Source organism: Austrofundulus limnaeus, unplaced genomic scaffold, assembly GCF_001266775.1.
Source record: "Austrofundulus limnaeus strain Quisiro unplaced genomic scaffold, Austrofundulus_limnaeus-1.0 Scaffold180, whole genome shotgun sequence".
In the NCBI taxonomy this organism is placed as follows: domain Eukaryota; kingdom Metazoa; phylum Chordata; class Actinopteri; order Cyprinodontiformes; family Rivulidae; genus Austrofundulus; species Austrofundulus limnaeus.
In genome coordinates this window covers 159760-178593 of record NW_013952582.1, presented here as the reverse complement: position 1 = coordinate 178593, position 18834 = coordinate 159760, and the positions used below count along the sequence as shown (strand labels likewise).

Here is an 18834-nt window from a genome sequence, read left to right as displayed (position 1 = left end):
AAACAAAACAATACAAATTAAATAAAATGAAAGGTAGCAGAAGAAGAAAAAAATCTTCTCTTTTTTCATTTTTTCAAATAAATACATCCATTTTAGACATTTTAAAGTGTATTTGTTACATGAACAGACAAACTGAGAGCACACAGCACAAATCTTAAATCGCTGTAATAAAGCAGCAGTGTAAACCAATGTCCACAGCTCTTGTAGCAAAGGCAGACAAACTCTGTAAACTCACTGAGTTCTTGTTCTCTCTGCTGTCAGAACTTTGCTGCTCAGATGGCTGGAGGCTTCGATGAGAAGGCTGGAGGAGCTCAGATGGGCGTGATGCAAGGACCGATGGTGAGATCTTTTTTGTTTACTGCAAAAGCCCTTGTTTTTCATAATACAGACATTTTCTTCTGCCTCCAAGACAAAACTCTGCTGTGTGACACTGTGCTGGTGGAATACGATGAGGAAAAACTGAGGATGGAGGCAACACTACCACCTTGTGATTCAGTGACTTTACTTTCTCGTCCCAGTGACTGAATTTGAGCTCAGGCTAAAAGAAGAGCTTTAATGATTTGAGTATGAATGAATAAAGTAAATTATAATAACTTGATAATCATGGAAACGAGTTTCAAACTCTAAAACATCTAAAATATATATGTATTTTTTCTAGCTGTGGACGATGAGAGTTCAAAGCAGGACATTTATTTTCAACTATTTGTTTCCTCTAAAAGCAGTTTCAAAATAAAACCTGCCATGTTGATGTGTTGTCTTCTGTCTCCTGAAGGGCCCCATGGGTCCCCGTGGTCCCCCTGGACCTTCTGGAGCTCCCGTAAGTTCTTTCACTTCATCTCTAGCTCAGCTTGTGATTTGGGTTAAAATTCATGTAGTTTCTGTGTGATTGCATCAGGAGTTGTTGACACACATGTTTTGTCATTTCAACAGGGACCACAAGGTTTCCAAGGCTCCCCTGGAGAGGCTGGAGAGCCTGGTCCAGCTGTAAGTGTCACCATTAATCCCAGAATGCATCTGCATGTAACTGTTTTGAATCTGGTGGATTGGGTGAAGTGTCTGGCAACAATGAACATAAACTGCAGCGTCGCTTCATTTTGAATTTATCCTAACTGGATTTTGTGACTCAGCAAAATAAAGGAGACAGAAACACATTTTGCATCGGTAATTTTTTTATTATGTGGTGCACGAAGACCACAATAATCATCTTTGCTTCATGACAGGGACCAATGGGACCTCGTGGACCACCTGGACCATCTGGAAAACCAGGAAGTGATGTAAGCTGCCTTGAAACTTTCACCGTTTATTTCAATTATGTTCACAAAAAAGTTAAATTCTAATACATTTCATGGCCAAACAACCATTTATGTAAAAGTATTGAATAAAAAACATCCTGTTTTTATGCACAAGCTAAAAAAAACTGATTTTGTTTCAGTTAATCTCAGTTTATCTGTGATGCACCAAACTTTCCCATAAACAGTACTTTTGATTGTAAACTCTCTGCACCACTAGAGGGCGCTGTCTCTCTCCTAACAATGCTGTTTGATTCTCACGACCTAATGACCTAAAGTTTCTGTTTCTTTAACTTTCCAGGGTGAATCTGGTAAACCTGGCAAACCTGGTGAGCGTGGACCTGCAGGGCCTCAGGTGAGGGATCACGGATCTTCCAACTTTTTCTATTTTTTCCCCCGTTTCTAACTTTAGGTCAGGAGTCAGAACACAAAACATTGAACAAAACATCAAAGTGTGTGTTTGTTTCAGGGAGCTCGTGGATTCCCTGGAACTCCTGGACTTCCTGGAATTAAAGGACACAGAGTAAGTGCAGTTATAAAGCGATGGATGAGATCCACAGGGCTGCAGCTTCTGATGCTGTCGTGACTTGTTTGCAGGGTCATCCTGGTCTGGATGGAGCTAAGGGAGAGACAGGAGCAGCAGGAGCCAAGGTACAGTCACCTGATGAGATCTTTAAATCTGCACTTTGGTTTCATATTTCTGCTCACATCTGATTTTCCACATGTGTGTTTTAATCAGGGTGAGTCTGGTTCTGCTGGAGAGAACGGTTCCCCCGGAGCGATGGTGAGTGTCCTCAGCTTCACCTACTCTGACACGATAATCTGAGTTCTGTGGAATAAAACTGTACAAAATGACATGGCAGCAACTCAACCCAGATAGCAGCTTTGACTAACCCCCCCGGTGTCTTGTAGGGCCCACGTGGTCTGCCTGGTGAGAGGGGACGTCCTGGAGCTGCTGGGTCTGCAGTGAGTAAATGTTTAGTTGCTATTTATACACATTTAGATTCATTCTAACCATTTCAAAATGTGATTTTGATGCGTAGCTCTGACTGGTGTTGTTGCGCTTTGCAGGGCGCTCGTGGAAATGATGGTTTGCCTGGTCCTGCTGGTCCTCCTGTACGTAGAATTATTATTTTTTCATATTCCTGTTACCTCGGTGTAACGACAGACAAAGATAACAGTGAGATTTTGGATCAAATCTGAGGGTCTGTGTTTTATCTGCAGGGCCCAGTCGGTCCTGCTGGAGCACCCGGTTTCCCAGGATCCCCAGGAGCCAAGGTTTGTACGGACCACAAATGTTTCTCTGAATATAACCTGATGGACAAGTTAAATAAATGTCAAAGGTTTTTTTTCTTTGATTGCATTTCTGTCAGAGTTAACCAGCTTCAGAGAAACATTTTAAAAACTATATTTATTAATTATTTCATATTTTTTACTTCCTTTGTTAGTAAAACATATAATTTAGGCAGAGATCTGATTTATTTGTACACTTTTAATAAAACCAAATCAGCCTCAGCTGTTTGATATGATGGTGCAAACTAAATGAGTTGTCTGGTCAGGGAGAAGCTGGTCCCACTGGTGCCCGAGGAGCTGAAGGCCAGCAGGGTCCCCGCGGAGAAGCTGGTACACCAGGATCTCCTGGACCTGCCGGAGCAGGGGTTCGTCAAAGCTTAACCCTGACTCTGATTTATCCATTCATTGAGATCATTTGAAACCGTCTCTGCTTACGAGTACATTATAACTGAAGAGTGTTTCTGGGTCTGTGCAGGGTAACCCGGGTACCGACGGGATTCCTGGAGCCAAAGGATCTGCTGTAAGTCCACCTGCCTTAGCAGCTGGTTCAGATTCCTCTGTTAGCTTCACGTTGCTTTGCTTTGAGATTTGATTACTTCTTGTGTCATAAAGGGCGCTCCTGGTATCGCCGGTGCTCCTGGATTCCCCGGCCCTCGTGGACCACCTGGACCTCAGGGAGCAACTGGACCTCTGGGGCCCAAAGGACAGTCTGTAAGCGAGCTCAGGAAGATCCAAAACTAGACAAATGTTTACCTGTTTTCTAATATTAAACTGTTCCTTCTGGTTTTCTTTAGGGGGATCCTGGTCTACCTGGACTGAAAGGTGAATCTGGACCAAAAGGAGAGCTTGTGAGTTGCTTTTTAAATAAAAAAAAAAACTTAGATCCAAATCTGTGAGGAGAAACCTGGTAAAACGTGTAGATTTTCTGAAATACCTCAATATTTCCAGGGCCCTGCTGGTCCTCAAGGTCCCCCAGGTCCTGCTGGAGAAGAGGGAAAGAGGGGCGCCAGAGGAGAACCTGGAGCTGCTGGACCAAACGGACCTCCAGGAGAAAGAGTAAGAAGCTAAGATGAACTTATAGTTGCTGTCAGCTCACCAGAGTTGTAAAGTAACTAAGCACAAATACGTTGTTACTGTACTTAAGTAGAATTCTTTGGTATCTGTACTTTACTTGAGTAATTTATTTTCAGCCTACTTTTTACTTCTACTTCTTACATTTTCACACAATTATCTGTAATTTTTACTTCTTACATTTAAAAAACGGCACAAAATAAAAAGTTGTTACTTTTATTTCAATTTGCTTGTTTTTATTCCAGATTGTTATTGTAATAAATAAATACTATCCATATAAATTGTGCCTCCTAGATAAAGTGAATTTAATTGTGGTTGAATGAGAAGTATAAATAAGTAAAACTCTGATAGCGTATTAGTTTGTACACAAACAAATCATGTCACACTCCAGCAGGACATAATCATTAAAATAAAGACTGTACTTAAGAAGTATTTGTATTTCATGAATTATATTATTGTATTTGGCTGCAGCCCTCACATAGATTTTCATTTTGTTGAAAAGGTTTGGGCAGCCTTGATATCTGTATACAGTATAAACTGAAACAGCTGGACCAGTGCATCCTAAAGTTAACATTAACTAATAATTTTATTACAATATAGTCATTTCTGCAGTTTTTGGGGAGGTCACCTCCTAATAAATATCATTACAGAAAATCTAACTGCTCATTTTAAATCAGTACTTTTACTTTTAATACTTAAGTACAAAAAATATCAGATACTTTAAGACTTTTACTCAAGTAATGTTCCTAAAGGAGACTTTAACTTTTATCAAAGTAATTTTTTGGTAAGACACTTGAACTTTTACTCAAGTATCACTTTGTGGTACTTTATACAACACTGCAGCTCACGCACTTATTATTCAAATGAACGTTTTCTTTTTGTGATTTTTGTTTTTCAGGGAGCTCCAGGAAACCGTGGTTTCCCCGGTCAAGATGGTCTGGCAGGAGCTAAGGTGATTCTTAAACTGATTTTACCCAAAACCATTAATTCAGTGAGGTTTCAGCAGCTGAAAAGACTTCAGTGGTGGTGGAACAACTCTTGTCTCCTGTCCCGCAGGGCGCTCCTGGGGATCGGGGCGTTCCTGGTGCCGCTGGGCCTAAAGGTGCTACAGGAGACCCTGGACGCACAGGAGAGTCTGGTCTACCCGGAGCCAGAGTGAGTTCAGTATCAAAACAGAGAGTCATGGGGCTTCGCTCTGTTGGCTGTGAAGAGAGAAAGATTTTAGCTTTAGTTTGTTCTCTGTGAACATTTTGTCTTCAACACGTTGTCCACCTGTCACAGGGACTCACTGGTCGTCCTGGAGATGCTGGTCCTCAAGGCAAAGTTGGACCCTCTGTGAGTAAAACCTAAAACACCATTTTAAACCATAATGCACTATAAAACCTGGTCAACTAGAGACCTGTGTTGAACTGGATTGAAATGCTAAAAGGTGAATCGTGTCTTCCTGGAATTCATTCACTGGAATATTTGAATATTGGATGTAAAATCAAAGTGTTCTGCATATATTCATGACAAAAGCTGAATCTAAGCTAATGTATGATTATTGGTTGACAGGGTGCCCCCGGTGAGGACGGTCGTCCCGGTCCACCTGGGCCTCAGGGAGCTCGCGGACAGCCCGGAGTGATGGGATTCCCTGGACCAAAGGGCGCCAATGTGAGTGTGCACAGGTGCACAAACCACACACCTGCTTTAATCTTTCTGCACTTTAAAGCTGATGCAAGTGTGTCTTCAACAGGGTGAACCTGGAAAAGCAGGAGAAAAGGGGCTTATAGGTCGTCCTGGTCTGAGAGTAAGAACATTATTTAACAGAAATACTCTGTTCTCTTGTAAAAAAAAAAATCACCCAAACAGATCCAAAATGTCACATAATTTTTCCTGATGTAAGTACTCCTCTCTCCACAGGGTCTGGCTGGAAAAGATGGTGAGACCGGACCTGCCGGACCTCCTGGTCCTTCTGTGAGTATTTCAGTGCAGGTTTGTGTTTCAGTAAGACCACAGTCTGCTTGAATGATCTAACGGGTTTGGATCCATCCACGCAGGGACCTGCTGGAGAGAGAGGAGAGCAAGGACAGCCTGGACCCCCAGGCTTCCAGGTGAGTTTGTATTTTCATCAAAACTCTCTCAAGAAAAAGGAAACATTTAACTTGAACGAGAAGCTGCCACACATTATCATCCAACGTCAATAACTAATGACTGAATCTGTATTTTAAAACATGAACTCATGAGTCTTTTACTGTTGTTGGACAGGGTCTGCCTGGACCAGCTGGGTCTCCAGGAGAGGCTGGAAAACCTGGAGATCAGGTGAAATATTTTCTGGTCTTGTATGTAATAATAAAGCAAATTACAAAATGTTGTTTAGTTACAGTGGCGGATCTAGGATTTTTCAGTGTAAGTGGCCATCAAGGGGCCACAATATTCATAGAGTGGCTAAGTCTTTGTTGAACATAGTTGCACACAAATCCCCAGTTTTTGTAACATTTATACATTTAATCAGTCACACATGTTCAAACACTAAAGCTTGCACAGTAAATTCTCCTTATCAATTTTACATGATTTTTTTTACTGTACATAAATAAAATACTCTCAAACACACAACGTGAGAAAATCCAGGCATTGTTGTCAGTAAAAACTTTTCTGCAGTATTGTTCAAATTGAAAAAGGCTTCTATTAGCTTGCTTCAAGTTGGGCTTTCCTATTTGACTCACTGGCGCCACTAGTGGTTGGAAGTGGAACTGCAGCCACCATCATTGTTCTTGGGCAAGGACAGACGAGTGAAAGGACAGGGGGCCCTTCAGGGGGGCAATCAGATTTCAGATGGGCCCAATGCCCCTATGGCCCCACCCCTTGAACTGCCCCTCTTTAGTTAGTAAGTTTGATCTAACCTGTGTGTTTTATGTGATGGCTTACATACAGTATTCCAATGCTAATGATAACCAACAACTCAATTTGGTGTTTAAACACGCTCATCAGTCAAACTTTCACATCATGACCACATTTATTTATCTCTGAATACCTTATTTTGTATTTAGTCTTTAGCTGAGTTATATTATCAACTGCTGTAAGAACAGAGCCAGTTGTTCTGCAGGTGTTGTTGTGCTAACTGGTTTCTGTGAACTCCACAGGGTGTTCCTGGAGAAGGTGGAGCTCCTGGAGCTGCTGGACCCAGAGTGAGTTACCATGTCTTCATCGTTATCAGTTCAAAGCAAACCTCTCATGTTCAGGGAAACATTTCATGCATGTCTCTAAATGGAAAATTTTATAGTTGTGTAGCGTTTTATCAAGTCCCTACGGACTCTGAAGCTCTTCACACTGCAATCACACACACACATTCTCACACACACATTCACACACACATCCACACACTGATGGTGGTGAGCTACATTGTAGCTGCTCTGAGGTAAACTGACATGAACACATTTTATTTCACCATACTGATCCACTGCTTGGTGTTCCCTAACAGGGTGAGCGTGGCTTCCCTGGTGAAAGAGGTGGTGCTGGTCCCCAGGGTATTCAGGGACCCCGTGGACTGCCTGGAACACCCGGAACTGATGGACCCAAGGTCAGTGTAGATGACTCGTAAACCCACTCAAGTTGTTACTTCTTAAAGGGTAGGGCAGGCGGTGCAGCTGTCGCTCCTTTCCTTCATATTCATGCAGAATATTTGGAGAACTTTGTGTCTGTTTATGGTTCTAAATCCCTCACAGATTTATGGTGTGACACAAAAAATAAAATAAAAAACTCAGTGAGGTTCTGTCTTGGTCCTCAAGGACCACCATCCTGCATGGTTTGGATGTTCCTCTGCCTCAACATGTGATTTCAATCAATAAGAAATAAACAAGCTTCTGCAGAACTTGATGACCTGCTGAAGAGCAGGAAAACAACTAAAACTAGACATGGGTTTTTACGATGTAAAAACAAGTGTGCATTGCCATGTAGCATGGCTGCAGCAGTGCACTTGCAGAATGAGCTGTGACCAAATTCAAATGTGTTTTTTATACCAGTTTGTGCTTGTCAAGTCAGCACGTATTTGTAATGAGGGTAATTGTGTGACAATATGAAGTTTGTAGAGATTTTCTGTTAAAGTTGCTTTAGCTGGGTTTTGAGCCCTGTTCTCCCACATGAAAGTCCATGGCATTGAGCATTAGACCATTGGAGCTGTGGCAGAGGGGATTGCCAGGGGTTGGTTTGTATGTGTGCAGAAAGAGGCCACATTGCCAAAACAATTATTGACACTAAACTGCGTAATATTATAACAATAGAGCAGTATTAAGACAACATTATAGTAAAACATCAAAATACAATCATATTAGTATTGTAACCACTGAACAATTGAGATCAAATATTATTAAACTATGGTTCAGTACCGAGTAGATACAGCAGGGGGAAGTATTGGACCAATACAAGGCTCTATTGACTCCCATTATAAATTATTAAACATTAATATTTCAAAAACTAAAAGTTGTACAGGCACCAAAAGACATAGCCATCATTTGGCACAGGAGCTTTACAGATATAAATTACAATGGCAGCTCTAGGATAAAGTATGCAGGAGGAGAAGCATGCCAAAATGGCACAATATTGTCCTTAAGGAGGATAATTGTCCTTAAGGACCAGGACTGGACACCATCGATACAAACTGTGAAGAACTCTTGACCCATAAGACCAACAATAAATATCCCATTTTTTTCTTTGAACTGGTTCAGATTTCTTAATGAGAAAAGTGACTACAGAGAGTTTTCACTTGTTGCTCCAGAGCTGATAATGACTAAAAGTCACTGCTGACCAGTGAAAAATGACTTGTTTTAACATAAAATAACCCTCTTTAACAATTTTATTTTTATTGACTCAAATTTCTTTTTGAATAAATGATATTTTGGGACAAATCTGGTTACCTTTGAAGAGAGACATGTTAGCTGTTCATCTGTGTTAAACTGAGCTAATTAAATCAGCTCAACCAAATATTCAAGTTTTTCTATAATCATAAGGTTTTTCTTTATATCTTGAGAGGAAACATTTAAATTAAAATGTCCTGTAATGTCATGTTTCTGGTTTCATGGAGTATTTTATTTTATTATTTAAGGACTGAATGAACATAAACCTTTTAGTCCAGTGAAACTTTGTAGCTTTAAGGTGTAAATTAAAAAAGGTATTTCTCTTAAAACTGGAGCAGCACAACATTCTGTGAGCCACAGGAGAATATTTAAGGGACAGTAATTTCAGAGAAAATTCAAAATAAATCAACTGAATTATTCTAATTATTATTATTTATTATTTTTATCAGGGGGCGATTGGACCAGCTGGAGCTCCTGGATCTCAGGGACCCCCTGGCCTGCAGGGTATGCCTGGAGAGAGAGGAGCCGGTGGAATCCCTGGAGCCAAGGGAGACAGAGTAAGTTGTTACAGATTTAGTTTGGGATCACAAATTAAATGCTTGTCGTTGTACTGCACTGTTTTTATTTTAGTAAAAGTAACAAAAATATATTTATCTCTTTTGTTCAACAGGGTGACAACGGACAGAAAGGACCTGAAGGTGCTCCTGGAAAGGACGGCGCGAGGGTGAGTTCAAGATAAATCTGTTACTTCTGTTCTCCTCGCTGCATTTTCTCTTATCTCTCCATCTGCGTTTGTGTTTTTCACAGGGTTTGACTGGTCCAATCGGTCCTCCTGGTCCATCTGGACCCAACGGAGCTAAGGTAAGTGTGACATACTACTGTTGAGTTAGTTAAGGGCTCGAGGACTGACAGCTTGTCTAAATGAAACTGAATAAAACAAAAACAGGATTTATTGTTCAAATGAAGTAAGTTTTTGTATCATTTGGCCTCTGCACCACTGTTTGTATCAGTAATGAGATGAAGCAGGATTTAGGTTGAATCAAAACTCGAAATATTGTTCATTGACTTCTTTTTACAAGTGATCTGTTTTTGATCTAGGGTGAGACCGGACCTACAGGACCCACCGGTGCTCCAGGTGTTCGAGGTGCTCCTGTAAGTACTTCCTCAAATATAAATGTTCCTACAAGGTTGTGTAGGAATTTTAAAATGTTTAGAAAAAAACTGGATTATGGAAAAGCATTTGTACTCCTAAATTTAATTTTTTGTTTGTTTTTACTATTTCATGCTTTTCATATTAATTAAATGCAAAAGATAGACACAGTCAGTATAATGTCACATTTTGATTCATTTACCTTGAATTTAACACTGATGCCTTCTGTATTCCCATTTTGGGAACTGAATCAGCAGGACCTGGTTTATGGCACCGCCATGCTTCTGTTTTATGCATGATATAAATTATTACAGCTAAAATATGAAAATATAATATCTGAACATACAAGGTAAGAACAATGTGAGTTAAGAATAGTCAACCTGAGGGGGAAAAAAGACAGCATGAGTTGTACTTTTATTTTTTACCAAGAATAAAATCTAAAGTGCATCTAGTCCTATGTGGAGGAGGCGGGGCTAAAACCTTTTTGTTTCACCTTCCTTGTTCCCATCAGGAATATATGAAATACATGTTCACACAACAACATTTTACTTTCTCTATTTTTAGACAGAGTTTGTTTGGTGTTTTTTAATCAAATATACTGAAAATCTTTATATTTGAACATCAAACGTGACCCAAACTGAGAAACCTGGACATTTGAGTTTGGATTTTTATTTATTTTTTAATAAAAAATGTATAAAAGCTCTGGAGGGGACAGGTTTGCGTTGATCAGCTGATGTGATTTATAATCTGAGATGTCCAATAAGAGAGTTACAGAAACAATCACCACAGCTCCTTGTTGCTTCTATGACAGGGCTGTTCAAATGGCAGCCAGCGGGCCACATCCGGCCCACGGGTGACCAAAGTTCGGCTCGCCAATTGGTTCATTCATCTCTTAAGCCCAAACCCCTGGTTTTCTACTTTAATTACTATAAATTCTTTTAGTTATACATACTTGTGTAGTATCTACAGAAATATTAGAATGTTGGCTAATAGCTGGTAAAAAAAACATTTCAATAAACACCAAAGACAGTTAAAACTACAAGCAGTTGAAGATAAAACTAAAAGATGTCAAAATAATATTTGTGTTAAATAGGAGGCATAATGTTTTATTTTGGTTTTGATATAGTTTTAATATCACTATTTTTATTACATAGGGTTCTGTATGTTGTATTCATAATTAAATGCAGCAAAATAAACTATTTCAAAGGTAACAGATGTTTGTGATACTTGGTTTATTTAATAATGACTTTAATTTCTGGATGTTCGGCCCCTCATCTGTTGGCCTGCAGTAACTGTGGCCCCCGGAGCAGTTTAGTTGATCTTTCTGTTCCATAACTTCATTGACTCATTCTTCAGTTAAGAGTCTGTAGAGAGAATTGTCCTGTTAGATTTCATCCTGTTTATAGACCTAACAGGTTAATGCAGAATGCGTTCAGAAAAACTAAACAAACGAATGAATCTTCTATAAGAGAAATTGCTTTTCCTGCTCTTTTTGAGAATTGTTTTTGTATTTGTGCTTCAACAAAAAACAAACAAAAAAATTCAATTGATCCCATCTAAAGTTTTAAATCAAACTGCTCAAATTCTATATTTTATTTGAATTACTTGTTATATATAAAGTTAAGTTTGCTGCATTCTTTCCTGAGAACGTTTTGTTGCTGAAAACCTTTGATTGGTTTTATAACTTCTGTTTTTACTCTCTTCCTTCATTTATTTATTAATAATAACTTCTTCACTCCTGCAGGGTGATCGAGGTGAGCTCGGTCCTCCTGGGCCCGCCGGCTTTGCTGGACCTCCTGTAAGTAAAAAAAGAAAAAAAATCTTCATGATTTCCTCTGTTTGTCAAATTAAATCCTGTTTTTTGGACGTCCGGGCTCTTATTGCTGTTCTGAATAATGATTAGGGCGCAGATGGTCAGCCAGGTGCCAAGGGAGAGAATGGTGAGAGTGGACAAAAGGGAGAAGCTGGTGCTTCTGGACCTCAGGGACCATCTGGAGCTCCTGGACCTGTGGTGGGTATTTAGGGCTAAAAACGAACCTAAAATAATATTCTGTCCATAATTTAAACAAGGTGTTTTTTATTAGTGTGTTTATAAATGACAGGTGTCTAACATGAATATTATTTTTGTTACTTTTTTAGGGACCTACTGGCGTATCTGGACCCAAGGGAGCACGTGGTGCTCAAGGACCTCCTGTGAGTAACCACTTTGCACAACATTCAGAGCACATCTTATAAATCTGAACTATAATTTAACTGATTGTACAGCGAGCATCGTTTTGCCTAAATGACTTCACAGCCACCACTGAAATTTAATTTGATGAAATCTAACTCTATTGTACCAGATTTAAAATATTTAAAATGTAAAAATAAATAAATAAATAAATAAAACATCCTCAACATTCAATATGTGGTGCATCCAGTGACAGGTAACAGTGAGACAAACCTGAAGTGGAATTCCACGATGAGGCTTATATTGGCCTAAAAGGATTTGCATCAACTTAAAAATAAAATAAGATTAGATTAGAGAGACCTTTATTGTCATTATACATAATAATAGTAATAAATAATTAATAAAGTAATAAATAATTACAATTAAAAACAACTTGACCTGGCAAGACTGCTTCCATGTTAGAAGAAAAGTAAAAGAATATGGATTACACCAAATTCACTGAAAATAGTTCTCAGAAAGTGATGATTTATGAATCTGACTTTATTTAAAACAAACAAATACTTGTTGCAGTTCATTTTTTGTTACAACTTCCTGTTACCCAGTCAAGCAAAAAACAATTTAAACTTTTTTTTCTAATACAGCTATAATAAGCTTTGCAAAGATGCTTTTGATACCAGCAGACTGTGAATATTTACAGATAAACCTCCAGCAGGTGGAGCATATTAAACTACATCACATCATGTTTCATTTTACTGACCCACATGAGAAATGTTGCATAAATTTACAACCATATCAACCTATTGTTAATGATAAAAAAACAAGAATAATAATAATAATGAATGTCTAATCCTTTCTGAAAGCAATTAAAAAAATACAATAAACCTTTTAGATTTCACTATTAGTTTTCTGTTTATGAGCCTGATCACCTCAGATAATCTGTCCTCCTGCTACACCTTCTAATACATCACATTCACAAGATTAATAATTATTTCAAATCCATAAAAGGTTTCACTTTTCATACGTACATGTGCTTTATATATCAGTGTTCCATTTTTTCTTATTTCAGTTGTACTTTTACCACAGGTTTGCTCATGAGTATTCAGTATTTTTCCACTTTTTCCTCAGATGCTTGGTTCAAAAACTTTAGCATCTTTCCTGAAGAGCAAGTTTATAAAGTTTTCATCTGGAACACACTGACTCTGTTGTGTCAGAAAGGAAAACAACACAGAGCAGAAACTAAAAAAAAAGTCTTACTATTATAAACACGCCTTTTTTCACATCAACTTTTCCCCTCCTTGACAGGGAGCCACAGGTTTCCCCGGTGCTGCTGGCAGAGTCGGACCTCCAGGTCCTAACGTAAGTATTTAATGCAATTAGTGACATCAGTTTCCTTGTGATAAATAAGAATGCATTGTTGGAAAAATAACATGAAACATTCTGAAAAAAAGAATTCATGCCACGAGTGTGGTTGATGGGATCGTGGCAGTGACAGGAAGTGATGTCAAACAGTAACACCTGCACGTAAACAGAGCATCATAGCTAACAACAACAAAGACCAGCGAGTTCCCCTTTGTCATCACTTCCTGTTTCACTTTAGCAGCGCCACGTTCAAAAATAAATTATAACATAGATAAAACCATATCTTTTTATATTAAGATGTTTTTTTCCGCTTATTGTATTTGTAGGAAATGTGTATTACAGCCACTTTAAAGAAAACAGAAGTTTAAACTGATTTTATGTTTTACGTTTGTTCGAGTGTTTTTATCCCTCACCTGTTAGACTTGTATGTGTTTCCATCAAAGGGTAACCCTGGTTCTGCCGGTCCTGCTGGCCCTGCTGGTAAAGACGGTCCAAAGGGTGTGCGTGGTGATGCAGGTCTCCCGGGCAGAGCAGGAGACCCTGGCCTTCGTGGACCCGCAGGGCCTCCAGGAGAGAAAGGAGAGCCTGGAGAGGATGGGCCTCCTGTGAGTTAGAAGACAAAACCTCCTCCTGTCTGCTTCTAAAGACGATTTCTTTACGTAGTTTGAGAACTTTTACAATTCATCTCTATCTTTGTTTCTGTTCCTCTCTAGGGTGCTGATGGGCCTTCAGGTCCTCAGGGTCTGGCAGGATCTCGTGGTATTGTTGGTCTGCCTGGTCAGCGCGGAGAGAGAGGCTTCCCTGGTCTCCCTGGACCCTCTGTAAGGGTTTTAGCTTGTTTTAGCTCAGACGCCCAACTGTGTCTGAATATTAATGTCGATACTTCCCGTGTGTTCAGGGAGAGCCTGGTAAACAGGGAGCTTCTGGTAGTGCCGGTGACCGTGGACCTCCCGGACCTGTAGGACCGCCTGGACTTACTGGACCTTCTGGAGAACCGGGCAGAGAGGTCAGAGCTGCTCAGCAACAATCAAACATTAGCAACACATTTCAAGCACACCATTTTTTAAATGTGTTTTTGTGTCTCAGGGTACTCCTGGGTCAGATGGACCCCCCGGTAGAGACGGGGCCATTGGAATCAAGGTGAGAGGCTTCGGCTGCGCAGAAAATGCTGAAATCTGTAAAATATAATTGTTGTTGATGATGCAAGTTGGAGCAGAAATGGTTCTTAGTGCTCATCTTTACTTTGCACAGGGAGAACGAGGGAACACCGGTCCGGCTGGCGCTCCTGGAGCTCCTGGTGCTCCTGGTGCCCCTGGACCTGTCGGACCCCTTGGCAAGCAGGGCGACAGAGGAGAGGCTGTAAGTAACATCAGCCTGTAAGAACCACTGATAGAACATTTTAAACACTTCATACCAGCAGCTATAATCACTGTCTTTCTCAAGGGGGCTCAAGGACCTGCAGGACCCCCAGGACTAGCTGGTGCTCGAGGAATGGCTGTCAGTATCATCGTCTCTGACCATTTTGAATTTGACTGAACTACATCAAAATGCTACACTTTTTTCCTGTCCCTCAGGGACCCCAAGGACCACGTGGAGACAAAGGAGAGGCTGGTGAGGCTGGAGAGAGAGGGCAAAAGGGTCACCGTGGCTTCACCGGTCTGCAGGGTCTTCCTGGACCCCCAGTAAGTGATCTAATAGTCATTCTGCAGCGTCACTTGAAAAAAAAAACCCCTACGTTCTTTATTCTGAGCTTGTCTTTGTCCTGATAGGGTCCTGCTGGAGACTCTGGCACTGCCGGACCCGCTGGACCAAGCGGAGCGAAGGTGAGAAACAGAGAGAAAAGAAGAAAATTCATCTCAGTCCTGCAGCTTTTTAATCTGTCAAGATATGCGATAATAAAACATGCAACTTAATCTTAGTATGCGCCTTCAATCAGCAGATAAAGAGGACCGGAAAGGTTTAATTACTCCCCTCTGAAATACGACGGGCGTCCAAGACGTTTTGTAATTACTCTTATGAGGAAAAGTGTCAGACAGACAGAGAGGAGCGTGATTTGTCAAACAACCCCTGCTGAGATCAGAAAATAGGCTTTAGCGTCTAGTCTAGATTAGCTAAGCCGTGTGCACGATAAGAGAGGAGTGAAGGGAAATGTCAGCTCACAAATTAACTCTGTGCATAAGAAGGTTCTGAAGTTGATGGGGAGAAACTGGAGGTGAATTAAAATTTGTTGTATCAGATTTTTTCCTTGTTCAGGCTAAAAGGTGGTTCAAAAGAGAAAATAGGCAGACAAGTTCAGGAAATTAAACAGTTTTATTTATTTATTTTGTAGGGACCACCTGGACCAGTTGGACCTGCTGGCAAAGATGGATCTAATGGACAGCCTGGCCCCATCGGACCCCCTGGACCTCGTGGACGTTCTGGAGAAACTGGTCCTGCTGTATGTAAAAACAAACAAGGAAAGCACATCAGAAGCCTGCTTTCCACTTCATTCTGGTCCGGTCTAATGTCCTGTTTTTTTCAGGGTCCTCCTGGTAATACCGGACCCCCTGGTCCTCCTGGTCCACCAGGCCCAGGCATTGACATCTCTGCCTTTGCTGGCCTGGGCCAGACTGAGAAGTCCCCCGATCCTCTCAGGTACATGAGGGCCGACGAGGCCTCCAGCTCTCTGAGGCAGCATGACGTCGAGGTCGACTCCACGCTCAAGTCCCTCAACAACCAGATCGAGAACCTGCGCAGTCCCGACGGCACCCAGAAGAACCCGGCTCGCACCTGCAGAGACCTCAAACTGTGTCACCCAGAGTGGAAGAGCGGTCAGTGGACTGAAATGTCCGACCAGAGATCATGTCAAACCTCTGGTCTTATCTAACCATCTCTTTCATTTCTCAGGCGATTACTGGGTGGATCCCAACATCGGCAGCACGGCGGACGCAATCAAGGTCTTCTGCGACATGGAGACAGGAGAGACCTGCGTCTACCCGAGCATCGCCTCGGTACCAAGGAAGAGCTGGTGGACCAGCAAGAGCAAGGACCGCAAACACGTCTGGTTTGGAGAGACCATGAGTGGAGGATTTCACGTAAGTCCAAAAAACACATCATTATAATGTAGGAGACTAACGAGGAAGCTGTTGACCCCCGTTTCCTTTGATTGGATCCACAGTTCAGTTACGCTCAGGACGGCCCTGCTGCCATCGCTGCCAGTGTCCAGCTGACCTTCCTGAGGCTTTTGTCCACTGAAGCATCCCAGAACCTCACGTATCACTGCAAAAACAGTGTCGCCTACATGGATCAAGCCACAGGAAACCTGAAGAAGGCTTTGCTGCTGCAGGGCTCCAACGACGTAGAGATCCGTGCCGAGGGCAACAGTCGGTTCACCTACAGCGTGTTGGAGGACGGCTGCAAGGTGGGAGCGTGGGATCAACCACTAACACGTTTTTCATTTCACGATAAAGTCGTAGTTACAAATTTCTCTCTCGTTTGCCAACAGAGTCACACAGGCCGGTGGGGCAAGACCGTCTTCGAGTACAAAACACAGAAAACCTCCCGTCTGCCGATCGTAGACATTGCTCCTATGGACATCGGAGGAGCAGATCAGGAGTTCGGAGTGGATGTCGGCGCCGTCTGCTTCTTGTAAAGTGGAGAATCAAAACAAGCCCCCACCCCTCTAAACACAGGAAATAAATAAATAAATGATATAAAAAAAACTCAACCACGAAACAACACAAACACTTCCACAATAAAGAAGCCTGGAAATTGAAAGTAACAGAAGATTTATACGTTTTCTCTCACAACAAAGTGCTCTCCAAGATGTACTTCCTGGATGCGAGCACTGAAGGGCACCGGCAATATCTATTCACCCCACCTGCATTCCCTGTCGACCCTCTCCCCACACACCCCTCCTCCCTTCTCTGAGATCCAGTCATGTTTCCCCCTGTGGCCCAGCTGATGACGGGGACGAGTCTGAGTCGGGAGAAAGCGGGACCAAGCGAACACGTTACGGAGAACAGAAACATGACTTGATGTCACTTATTTATTGTCGAAACCTGAGCGGGTTGAGTTGAGGTAGGACTGGACTGGGGTTCACACGAGCCCCCCCACCCCTTCACCCGTTTCCACAGCTGCACAACCTCTGTCCCGGTCCTACACCACCTCCACTTTCTTTTTTCCCCTACCTACGTAAACACAACATTTTGAACCCAGGTAGACCAATAAAATTAGGTAAATTCAACCAGGAGCTCCAGGCCTGTCCATCATGAGCAGGAGCATAAAAACTTTGCTGTGTATTATAAAATATTTGGTTCTAGTGTTGTAAGTCTGTGTTTATAAACAACCAGTTTTTTTTATTTTTTTAAATATATTTCCACATAATTTGTGTACATGTGTCTGTACACACACCAAAGCTTTATTTTGAAAAGTGAGGTGATGTTTGGGATGTGTATTAAACTGCCCGTCTGTAAAAAAAAGTCCCAGCTCTTGTGAAAAAAAAAAAAAAAGATGAAATCTGAAGAATTGGAGAGAAATTTGCTTTTATGTGTAGTCATCCAGAATGTTTGAAGCTACCTCACGATGAAGAAAACCAAAGAAAATAAAAGTTTTAAGCTGACCAAAGCAGTAGTTTTCAGAGGGATTTTTTGTTGATTTGTTTTGGGACGTTCGTTTCTCAGAAGGTGCTATGAATCCCACCCTACCCCCTTCAAACCCACCCAGCCACGCTCAATTCCCACTAGCCTCTCACCACACCCTCACACTCCACCCTGGAGGAGGTGAGACAGGGGCTATTGGAGGCCTCCTCTGGACTCCCTAACCCCTGCCCCCCCCCACACAGCTGGGACTTTGAGGACAGTCGCTCAAAAACTAAACCAGGGTGGGTTGTTGTCTCTGTGTGAGGGCATGTACATTTTTTTTGTTTTGTTTTTTGGAATACATTTTTATTCTGATAATTTGTGTTCTTGTTTTGTTACACCTCTAATTGATGTAAATTGGAAAATAAATGGAAAATCTAATTCAGAAAAAAATGATTTTTTTTCTTTTTTGTTAGTTGAGTTTTGAATAAAAACAGAAATGGTGCAAGGATGTATTTCTTATTTCAACAACAACAAAAAATCCTTCACTTGTGCTTCGTTTTTAAATGATTTTGTTAATCTGGTAACTCTTGAAGTCAGATATTGTATGTCTTCTCATAAAGAGACATGAAAGTGCTTGATTCACTGTTGAGCTTCAGGGTGGGGCTGAGTGTAGTTAGCTCCAAGAACATGTTGACTGAATTCACCCATTTTATTGAGTAGCTTGTACCAAACAGCTTCATTTCTTCAGCTTTATTTTATTTTGTTTTGCTAGTTTTGGCTTTTAGCAAGCACATTACTTGTTTTAGTTTGCATACTTCCTGGTTTTTTTTCTATTCTTATGCCACTTTTAGCTAGCCTCCTGCTACATACTATATAGCTTTTAGCCAGTTTGAACTACTTATAGCTACCATTTTGTACTTTTCAGCAAGCCTTTCCTTACACGTGGCTTTTAGCTAGTGTTCTACTACATTTAGCCTTTAACTAGCCTTTTACCAAATCAAATTTTTAGGCAGTGTTGAGGTGAACAGTTTTATAATCAATTAAATGCTTTGTTTGCTTATTGTTGAGGTGAACAGTTTTATAATCAATTAAATGCTTTGTTTGCTTA

General features: G+C 41.1%; 1 protein-coding gene across 2 annotated transcripts in view; it reads left to right on the top strand.

The window, feature by feature from the left end:
* col2a1a (collagen, type II, alpha 1a) overlaps window positions 1-18176 on the top strand; it is a 22481-nt gene extending 4305 nt beyond the window's left edge. Inside the window, exons 8-54 of one of the 2 annotated variants that reach the window (XM_014017968.1) lie at window positions 262-339; window positions 773-817; window positions 931-984; window positions 1221-1274; window positions 1591-1644; window positions 1759-1812; window positions 1887-1940; window positions 2029-2073; window positions 2202-2255; window positions 2361-2405; window positions 2514-2567; window positions 2849-2947; window positions 3058-3102; window positions 3195-3293; window positions 3377-3430; window positions 3531-3638; window positions 4552-4605; window positions 4710-4808; window positions 4935-4988; window positions 5208-5306; window positions 5389-5442; window positions 5556-5609; window positions 5693-5746; window positions 5901-5954; window positions 6776-6820; window positions 7114-7212; window positions 8935-9042; window positions 9156-9209; window positions 9293-9346; window positions 9584-9637; window positions 11380-11433; window positions 11539-11646; window positions 11775-11828; window positions 13108-13161; window positions 13608-13769; window positions 13878-13985; window positions 14063-14170; window positions 14251-14304; window positions 14416-14523; window positions 14608-14661; window positions 14739-14846; window positions 14934-14987; window positions 15494-15601; window positions 15686-15974; window positions 16051-16238; window positions 16322-16564; window positions 16649-18176. In XM_014017968.1, coding sequence (XP_013873422.1) covers window positions 262-339; window positions 773-817; window positions 931-984; window positions 1221-1274; window positions 1591-1644; window positions 1759-1812; window positions 1887-1940; window positions 2029-2073; window positions 2202-2255; window positions 2361-2405; window positions 2514-2567; window positions 2849-2947; window positions 3058-3102; window positions 3195-3293; window positions 3377-3430; window positions 3531-3638; window positions 4552-4605; window positions 4710-4808; window positions 4935-4988; window positions 5208-5306; window positions 5389-5442; window positions 5556-5609; window positions 5693-5746; window positions 5901-5954; window positions 6776-6820; window positions 7114-7212; window positions 8935-9042; window positions 9156-9209; window positions 9293-9346; window positions 9584-9637; window positions 11380-11433; window positions 11539-11646; window positions 11775-11828; window positions 13108-13161; window positions 13608-13769; window positions 13878-13985; window positions 14063-14170; window positions 14251-14304; window positions 14416-14523; window positions 14608-14661; window positions 14739-14846; window positions 14934-14987; window positions 15494-15601; window positions 15686-15974; window positions 16051-16238; window positions 16322-16564; window positions 16649-16795 — 3933 coding nt within the window. In that variant the 3' untranslated portion in view covers window positions 16796-18176. The remainder of the gene's footprint in view (window positions 1-261; window positions 340-772; window positions 818-930; window positions 985-1220; window positions 1275-1590; window positions 1645-1758; window positions 1813-1886; window positions 1941-2028; window positions 2074-2201; window positions 2256-2360; window positions 2406-2513; window positions 2568-2848; window positions 2948-3057; window positions 3103-3194; window positions 3294-3376; window positions 3431-3530; window positions 3639-4551; window positions 4606-4709; window positions 4809-4934; window positions 4989-5207; window positions 5307-5388; window positions 5443-5555; window positions 5610-5692; window positions 5747-5900; window positions 5955-6775; window positions 6821-7113; window positions 7213-8934; window positions 9043-9155; window positions 9210-9292; window positions 9347-9583; window positions 9638-11379; window positions 11434-11538; window positions 11647-11774; window positions 11829-13107; window positions 13162-13607; window positions 13770-13877; window positions 13986-14062; window positions 14171-14250; window positions 14305-14415; window positions 14524-14607; window positions 14662-14738; window positions 14847-14933; window positions 14988-15493; window positions 15602-15685; window positions 15975-16050; window positions 16239-16321; window positions 16565-16648) is intronic. The other variant, XM_014017969.1, reaches the window with a different exon arrangement.
* The last annotated feature ends 658 nt before the right edge of the window (window positions 18177-18834 follow it).